Genomic DNA, 10,370 nt, shown 5'->3' on the forward strand with positions numbered 1-10,370 from the left:
GACAGACAGCAAGGATGAGCAGACCCCAGACAGACAGCAAGGATGAGCAGACCCCAGACAGACAGCAAGGATGAGCAGACCCCAGACAGACAGCATGGATGAGCAGCCCCAGACAATATTTGTTCTTTAAGGAAAGTGATACATCAGGGCTGGTTCTGGGTCTCTCCATCTCAGGAGCTCCGTAAGAGACCTCAGCAACTTCTGAAAGGTAACTCAGATACATGGTCAAGTGAGGCCATCCTAGGCTTAGCTGTTCCTAACTCAGGCCAAATGGCTTGCATTCATCAGACTTCCTTGACTGTCAAGTGCTTCCCACCTTCTCAGAAAAGGTGACCATTGTGGATCCTCCAAGAGCAACAAGTCAGCTGCCTTTCTGCAGGTCACTAAGTGATGCTAAAACACTGTCTACCAATCAATCACCCCACACTTCTCATCCGTTTACTGTCAATGGCACAGCCAGCTCTCTGTACTCTGGAGTCCTTGCCTGTGCTTCAACCAATTACAGATACCGATGATGATCTCCCCTTTCTCATAACAATTCCAAAAGCAAGATTTGAATGTGTTGTGTGCCAGGCTGTACGCTGCATTACCAAGAAGGAACCTTAATGTAATCTCCTGCTATTTCCCAGCTCCGCTGACTCTGGCTTTTCCCCTTTGAATATTCTTTTCTTGGAAACTCCTTCATGTTCTTGTAGTTAAGGGAGCATCCAGTTAGGGTTGCATTTGAACTGAACATGTAGAATTTATTTTTTTTTAATTCCTAAGCAATACAGTACAACATTAATTTCCATATCACATGCTTGTATTAGGTATTACCAGTAATGCAGTAATGATGGTATTACCATCACTGCAGTAATGCAGTGATGAAGTACATGTGGGATGCGCATAGGTTATTTGCAAATATCCCATCAGTACACAGCAGCTTTGGAACCAGAGCTCTGCATATAAGGAGGGATGATCTGCATATAAGGAGGGATGACTGTGCAATAGTCTTAAATCAGAGAGAAAATACATACAATCATACCTTAGCCATTATCACTTTTGAATGATAATCACATGGTAATAAGTATTATGCTTTTCTGTATCTGTCATTTTTTCTAAACATTATTTATTTAATTTCATTTGGCTATGACTTTAAAATACTTCCTAGTATTAATGTATATTTAACTAACAAATGTTCCAAGATGTATATTACATATATTTGTATACATCCAAATATACATACTTATATTCATCTATAATCAGTGGCAAAAATAAACATGTAAACACATACACCTCACCACCCACATATAGCAACAGTCACTAATACAACATATAGCCTTCTAAAATTTTTATGATTGTGTTTACATTGTAATAATAAACTTCTTGCTTTAAAAATGTATACTGATATATTACTATATTACTCAACAAACATTTCCAAAGGATAATATTGTATGGCTATACCATATTTTACTTAATGCATCATTATTGGCTCAAACCCTTTTAGCAATACCATGATATCCTGTGGCTGAAATAACAGCTTGGTTCCTTGTATGAGCCAAAAACAGTGGTAAGTACAAAAAGCCTCACCAACTATTCCCAGTTTAAGGGTTCTGTGCTGTATTCATTCTCTGTTGGGATATTTGAGCCCATAATCTCTATCACAGAAGATTTCATCTCCTTCCTTTTGAAAGTTAGTGTTCTGCTCAGTTTAGTGAAACCTACTCAGATATACTTGACTCTTCCTATCTTCTCCTCTAAGTGTAAGTATTACTGGCACAAAACTAGTGCTCAGAAAATGTTAAAAATATATCAATGACCTATCTCATTTCAAAGGTCAAATTCTTAATTTGGTGCTGTGTGGAGTCCTAAATTTTGTACATAAAATTTAGTACTACCATGATTCTTTAAGAGAACTTGTCCAACCCCTCATATTATCTGTAGCTTTGCTTCTATGTTCTCCGTTATCCAGCAGAAAACATTAAGCAGAAAATTCTAGAAGTTAGCAACTCTGTAAGTTTTAAACTGCATGCTGCTCTGAGTGGTATGGTGCAAATCATCTAGATGGAGCCAGCCCAAGGGCCTTTACCATCAACTTGTCCAGCACAGCCACAGCACAGCCATAGCACAGCACACCACAGCCACTGTTTACAAAGTTAGACCCATAGTGACCATCTCTAGTACATGTGCATGGTCTGTAGTTCAAGTCTGGGTTCTAGTAAGCCTCAGAGCACAAGAGGAGTGGTGCTGCCATCTTGGATATACAAAGGAAAAGGTACAAAGTGCTTCCTCTAAGAGGACAGAAGGAAAGGAAAAAAGGATCTTATAGTGTTTGTTGTGATCTATGTTAAGAATAGATCTATCTATTAAGTTATAAGGAAGAAAAAAAGAAATCCATGCTGATTCACTTTCAGCACGTGACAATGCAGAAGTTCTAAAGAGACCACGATCATTGCTTAACGGACAGGGAAATGTCATTAGTTTACAGTGTTCATTACTGCCGACAATCTCAGGCAGAAAGTAGGAATCTAGACATGTATGCTCTGAGCAAACCTGAGCGACTCTGTTGTTGTTCATGCTGTTATTGGTGGTGTTCGGGACTGGGTCCTGGGCCTCATGCACACCGAACCTATGGACCCCACTCAATGTTCTTAATTCAATACTTGCATTAAATTACCATAGCAGAGATACAGACCTTATTTTCTCCTTCTCTTAAATGTTAACTAAACCTAAAGGGTAAACAGTAAAAATAGAAGAACTTCTAAAAATTAGATGCAGCAAAAAATCGAGTTTCTCTTCCAGCAAGAAATACGTCAGAGACTCTGTACCCAGACTTTTTTGGTGCTGAAAGATTGGCAGTTTATGTTCCACTGTTCCCTGTCAGAAGGACTGCTTCTGAGGAGAATGGTGGGCGGCCTCTTTTCACTAACTTCACTGCTTAACAGGGTAGATTTAAATTAAAGACGCAGCCATCAAATGGAGATTAACCTAAAACATACTTTTTTGGTTAGAACACAGGACTGTGAAAGGGCATTCTTATTGTAAATAGATAACACACCACCAAACCCAGCTGTCACGGGACAAAGGACCACGCACCCATGGCTTCTTTCACTGGACAGTTCTTGGCCCTTGTGTGGATAGCTAACACTTTTTACCTACCTAGTTTCCACAGAATAACAAAGTGGAAAGGGGAGAAGAGACCTCAGCCTTATTTTAAAATAATTGCATTTTTTGTCTTTTCTTAAATGAGTCTCTATTACAAGAGACAACCTTCTTACAGAGAGAAAAAAATCATTTTTAGTATCTCTTAATTATAGTGTCGCTGTCCTAGTGTTATCCAATTGCAAAGCATTCTGCCTGCATTGCCATTCCAACCTTGTTTTCAGTACGTGTGACTCAGGATAACATCGACTCTCACATTTGACATGTAGGATTGGATTTTTCAGAACTTCTGATGACAGACAATTGTTGGAATCCCTCTAGAGTGAGCGGAGGTTGCTAGATGTCTGTGCACGCCAGCCAGCCACCTGCATGCCCAATGAAGGAAACTGAAATCATAACTTCCTTAAAGAATTCTTAATTCTCTCCATCTTAAAGTGGCAATGTTAGAACATTTCCAATAAGACATCCCAGAGTAGTACTATCATTGCAGAACCAACAACAAAAATTCAATCATTAAAATCTTGAAAATTACCAAACTGATGAATTTCTGTGACTTGTTCCTCTAGTCTCTTTCCCCCAAAGGACCTGTTGGCTACTGGCTGTGATAGATAAGGATCTAGCAAACAATCACACTTCATCTTATGTATTTTAATTTGCACTTCCAGTGTCCTCCATAGTTTAAAAGAACATCCTGACAACTGTTTTTTTGTTGTTGTTTTTTTTTTTTTTTAATGTTCTCATACAGCCGAGGCTGGCCTTGCACTCACTATGTTACCAAGGATATTCTTGAACTTCTTAGCCCAATACACCACAACATGTGTGTTGAGAATAAAAACAAGTGATCTGTGGTTGGTCGGCTAGCCTCTACCAATTGAGATCTCTCCACAGCAACGCCTTTACTAATGTATTAGTAACAAATAAAGAGTGTACTTTGAGAGTACAATTTGACATTTAATATCTATATCCACTGTGAATTACCACAATCAGGCTAATTAGCATGACTTTTACTTCACATGCTTATTGCTTTTCCTATTCATTCCTCAATTTATATATAACTGATGACACTTTTATTTTCTGTGTAGGCAGTATTTTCCATCTTCCTGTTTAGAAGAACATAAAGATCTTTTTCCGCTTCCTGAACTCCCTACTTTTATTTCATGACTCCTCTTATTGGAGACTATAGGGTCGAATGTGGACAATACATAGATTTTACTGAATGTGATACTGTTGTCATTCTGTCAGGGTGTGCTCTCCTCCTCGCCTGCCGGTGAAGCATTGTCTCTGTTGGGTCAGTTCCTTTGAGAAGCTCTTCTTGACTGGAGAGAGGGCTAGCCCCTGCAGGAGACCCTGGACAGCGCAGAGTGGAAAAAAGCCAGACACTAGGAATGGCTTTCCTTGTTCGCTGTTTCCTGTGAGTGTAAAATGAAAAGCTGCTTCAAGCTCCTGCTGCCTTGCTTTCACTGTCATGACTGAGTGCTTTAAACTGAAATACAGAATAAATAAAGTCCCTTACATAAATCTGAGGTTTTTTTCCTTGTGACATTGGTTTACTATAACTTTAGCCCTTTGAAAAACACAGGATCATCTTTTTTCCTAATTAATTTAAGATTGTGTTAAAATGTACATTATAGGTCTGAATCACTGATAAGGCTATGTATATCTTCTTTTAATCTATGCTTTAATTTTTTAAATTTTATAAGAAAATCATAATATAAAGAATTCTTTGTTTGCAGGTACTTCTGTAAAAGATTACATGCTTAGCATGCAAGACACATGGTTTCAATTACAAGAATGGATACACACACATACACACACAGACATGCACACACTGACACACATAACATGGGATACATACACATGTATACATAAACAGGGCACATGTATGTACATATACATACACACACACAGACACACACACACACACACCCCTCAGCACCATTTATAGAAGCATTTTGCTGTCTTTTATTGTATAAATTACTTCTTACAGCACATAGCCTTTCAGAAGTCCTGGAGACCTCTTCCTTTGTCTTCTCCTTCCCACGCTGTTGGGCGGCTACTGCCTAATTACTTGGGAAAGTGTCAGCCTGCTCTGAGCATGCTCCCTCCTCTCATCTTCTAATATTTTATGATGTGCTTCAGGTAAGGTGTATTGGTTACAAGTTTTACTCACTAATTACAAGTTGTGATTCCTATCTAAACAGTAAAACCATATGTAAATGTATCAAGGGTTACACATTGTGTCTAACATACCTTTACATAATATGTTCCCTATAATATGTAATCTACAATAGTATTAGGTTCTAGAGGAGTACTCAGTTACCTGTACTTCAACTTACATGAGTTTTAAAACAAAAATATTTAAGCACTTATTTTGTTCACAATTTTACCAAAAAGATACAAATATGTGTCTATTTTTCTTGTATACTATCATGAACTGATGGCATTATGGTCACAAATGACTCTGGCGGCATAAAAGTAGCTATTGCTGTGAGGAGTCCTAGAATCAGGTTTTAATTATGTGCAGAAGTCATTGTCAATAGAAACTTACTAACTAAATTAATGTCCTCTAATATTTAAAACATATTGTGTTAGCCAAGTGAAGAGTCCACTGCTCCTACTTCAACCTAGCGTCACTTTAATGCATACCACCCAAGTGGCAGAATGTCCCCACCACAAGAAGTACAGAACTCAACTGTTGTCCAGGCACATTTTCCCATACACTTCACTTTTAGTAATAAACTACAGTTAGCTGAAATCAGATTTTTTGCCTGATACACTATCACTTTGTAAGATTTCATTTATCTGTAAGTGGATGAGAACATTCGCTTCCTATGTCAAAGCTAAAGAACTTCATACATGAACTTCTGAGAATAAAGTTTAGATGTTCAGCAATTATTATTATTGTTAAATTATTGCTGACTTTAATTATGTGGAATATATTTTAAGCATGTAATCATTTTCTTGTTTTCCGTAAGTAACAACACATTGATAAAACAAATTTGTATCATCCTTTTCATTCTGTCTGGTAAAATACCAAACACACATCTTGTTTTTCTAATTGACTTTTCAAAGCTTTCCCTTAATGACAAAGTTAATGGTTCTGGTAAACATGTGCCTACCGTGGGAGATAAGCAGGTGACCAGAATCATCAGTTGTCTCCTGGACATATCATTTCTGAACATAGTTTTAGAAGGCCAAAATAAAATAAAGTTTCATTTATTGCAAGGTTTAAAATATGTCCATGTGAAAATTATGTAATAATCTAAAAAGTATATAAATATGTATATAATCTAAAATCTTGAACCCATAAAACAATTTAAAAAAGTAAAATATATCAAAATTTGAATGAACAGGTAGTCCTTAAAAGCAAGTCAATATTTCGAGGAAAATAATCTCAGTAGTCCTTCAGCTTAACTCTTTTCTTATTAAAGGCATAACAATGTTGTCTTCAGAGAAGTAGGTGATGCTGGCTTACATACAAACTCACAAATGTAACATAACTAATTGTTTAGTCTGGTGTGGTCTGGCTATGAACTTGCTATGTAGCTGGGCAGGCCTTTAAGCTCCTGATCTTCTTGCCTCTGTTACCTAAATGCTGGGATTCTAGTATGTGCTAGTACTTCAGGTTTTAAAATAGTTTTATAAACAGGCATTTTATAGTGGACTTACTTTGTTTCTCTCTGTTTTTAAACCTCCGTTACCTCTATCACTGGTTATATCAGACATGTCTCCATTTTATATTTAGCTCATGGGCTGAAACCATATGAATACCTGACTGGAGGAAATGGTTATGATATGAAAGCTGATGATGAATATGATAAGTTTAGAGGAAGAAGTGTATCTGTGGCTGTAAATGGAATTTAAACATGGTTTGCATAACTAATAGGTCATTCACATTTGGTGAATGGAAAAGGATGGATGTACATGCTGAAATGAAGACTTGGGCTGTCTCTACTGCCAACAACTCCTTTTCTGAGAGCTGTACATACTCTTTGAAATCTTTCTTCTTATTACTGCAACCAAGTCGATGCCGTGAGCCACAGTATTTCATCTCCTCAGTAGGTAAACGGAGTCCTGCCCTAGAATATACTAAAGGATTAGAAAGCTCCTTACTGTCAATATTCATTTATATGTATCTATCTAAGAGCCATGTACCTAGCTGCATTCTACTAGCACCTGACCATTACAGATGCAGATACTCAGAGCCAACCTTCGGAACTAGCCTAGAGACCCCAGTACAAGAGTTAGGGGAAGGACTGAAAGAGCTAAAGGGGACTGTAACCCCTGTACTGGTAGGAATCTTTCTTCCTCAGTAGATTCTTTTTCCTAAACTAGTTTTAATTGGTGTCACTTGTCCTAAAGGGACCAAACACAATATTGTCAAAAAAAAATTAAGTCTGTCAGGCTAGTATATGAAGTTCACAGGAAATGTGGGACTCCTAGATCATTGAGACATCAAAAAAAAAAAATCCATTGAGCAATGTAAGCCAGTATCAAAGCCACTACACCACAAAGAGTTAGTTTCCTAACCACAATGTAAATGATCATAATAATACCCTGGGTAAAGTGCCCAGTCAGAGACTCAAAACTGCCACTCCCTCACTCCATGTTTGTGTCTGTAGGAAGGCAGGGGCATCCCAGAGGTAAAGTCTACTAATTTTGAGCATGTATAAATTTTACCCTACTCAAATACACTTTTAAACTTTGTTCACATAGAATAATATTTGGAGGGAGTGTTTATTGGAGGGAGTGAATGAACACTCCCTCCAAATAGTATTCTATGTGAACAAATTTTCTTCTTTCCAAATTTCAAGTAGCACTTATCTACGTGAAAGTAGCACTTTATGATACACAGAGAGATTGGAAGCCATCAAGGGTCATTCCTTCAGCCTTCCAATACAAACTACACTACCCTGTCCAGCACTTCACAGTTTCACCTTACCAAAGGCCACCATTCCACATAGTCTTTGGATGTGAATTTATTTCCTCTTTGTCTCTAGGACCTTATGCCACTGATTAGTCTATGTGTTACAAATTCAGTCAAAATGTAAATCCATGAAGACAGGTTCTGTGCCCATCCTTTCCATGCTACATAGTGTTAATCAGTATTATTTTTTGAGTCCATGGCTACACAAATGAATTAGAGCTGAAACATGAATGATCTGTCAATAGTTTTCCATTTCTAGAATTCTGAAGTGACTCTGAAAAGATCAGAGTGAGTCTCTGATTTAAGACTGGATGCATTCTCTAATTTGAAAAATACTTCTTTACATAAACACAAATTTCCCTTTATCATTGGCTTTATTTCGGAGGAACTCACTTTAAACTTTAAGCCTAAAGATGAAGTAAATGAAACAGAGAATGACAATGCTTACTCTTCTTTCCATCCATGTCTGCGTGGATTTTACGAGCCAAAAATCCACTTTTGTATACAGCAGCATTTGGGTCATGAGGAATGTCCAAAAATGGGTTCGTTGTACTCCCAATACGACTGATAGTTTTTGGGTGAGTTCCATTAGCTTTCTCATCAGTACCTTCTGAGGGAGATTTTTTTTTCTCTTCATCATCTCTGTAAGAGAAAAAAAGACGAAGACTGAAGCAGGACTTACCATAACTTTGAATAAACTTTGAATAACAACAACAAAAAAATAATTACAAAAGAAAAATTTCCTAACCAAAAGGAGAAGTTGCCCAAAGGTACAAGAAACATACAGAACACCAAACAGGCTGGACTAGAAAAGAAAGTCCCCCAAGTATATAATAAATTAAAATAGTAAATGCAAAGAACAAAGAAAGAATATTAAATGCTGCAAGGGAAGAAGCTCAAGTAACATATGAAGGGAGACCCATTTGAATAATACTTGACAACCCAATACAGATTTTCAAATCCAGATTTGAACAGATGTTCTGCAGAATCTCAGAGACCTCAGCTGTCAACCCAGACAATTATATCCAATCAGCAAAATTTTCAGTAAGAAGAGATGGGGAAAATGCACCTTCTATGATAAAACCAAATCTAAGGAATGTCTATTTACATATATAACTCTTCAGAAAGTGTTGGAAGGAAAACTCCAATCTAAAGAGGTTAACTACAATGAAGAAAACACAAGGATTCCATTGTTGCAGACCAGTAAATCAAAAGAGGGGAAACACACATATATACACATGTACATGTATACACACACACACATGAAAGGATAGAAAAAGATAATCCAAGGAAATTGACCTAGGAAGCAAGGTGATGTAGTCATTTTAATATCTGACAAAATAGGTTACGAACCAAATTTTTCAAAAGAGATAGGGAAGGATACTACACACTCATCAAAAAATAAAAATAAAATAAAACCAAGAGGACATTGCAACTCTTAATATCTATGCCCAAGCATAGGACACACAACTTTATAAAAGAAATACTACTACTGCTTAAATCACATTCTGAACTTCACATACTAGCAGTGGGAGACTTGAATATTTCACTCTTAACAAAAGATAGGACAGCTACACAAAAACTCAACAGACAAATGCTGAAGCTAAAGGATATCATAAGCCAAAAGGACTTTACAGAACATTCCCCCCAAATATATATACCTTCTCGACATCGCATGGAACTCTCTCCAAAGTTGGCCAAATACTTAGCCCCAAAGCAAGGCTTAACATACATAAGACAACAGAAATAATACTCTGCATTCTATCTGACCACAACAGATTAAAGCAACAGAAAACTTAACAGCATTTAACAGTCATTTATCAGCAAACTTGAAGGCTAAAAGAAGAAATCACACCCCAAAGCAGAAGACAGCAACGATAAACACAGGGCTGAAATCACTAAGGTAGAAACAAACAAACAATACAAATATAAACCCAATGAAACAAAGAGTTGGTTCCTTGAGAAAGTCAATAAGTCTGAAAAACCCTTATCCAAGTTAACTAAAAGGTATTGAGAAAATATCCTAATTAAGAAACTTAGAAATGAAAGGGGGGTATGCAAAGCAACAGACTCAGATGAAATCCAGATAATCTGAAGGACATAATTTAACCTGTACTCAATCAAATTGGAAAGTATAAAAGACACTGATCATTTTCTTGACACATATCAATTACTAAGTTAAATCAGGGATCAGATAAGCAATTTAAACAGACCTATATATCCCCTAGTGAAATAGAAGCAGTAATTAAGAATCTCCCAACCAAAACCAAAGCAAGACAAAACCACCACCACCACCACCACC

The 10,370-nt window shown here is 37.0% G+C and overlaps 1 protein-coding gene across 9 annotated transcripts in view; it reads right to left on the reverse strand.

The window, feature by feature from the left end:
• The window catches only part of Psd3 (pleckstrin and Sec7 domain containing 3), a 508,951-nt gene that overhangs the window by 60,621 nt on the left and 437,960 nt on the right, over nucleotides 1-10,370 (reverse strand). For all 9 annotated transcript variants that reach the window (XM_029480436.1, XM_029480438.1, XM_029480437.1 and 6 more), the window contains one exon: nucleotides 8,517-8,710. In XM_029480436.1, coding sequence (XP_029336296.1) covers nucleotides 8,517-8,710 — 194 coding nt within the window. The remainder of the gene's footprint in view (nucleotides 1-8,516; nucleotides 8,711-10,370) is intronic.

This window comes from Mus caroli, chromosome 8, assembly GCF_900094665.2.
Source record: "Mus caroli chromosome 8, CAROLI_EIJ_v1.1, whole genome shotgun sequence".
Classification (NCBI taxonomy): domain Eukaryota; kingdom Metazoa; phylum Chordata; class Mammalia; order Rodentia; family Muridae; genus Mus; species Mus caroli.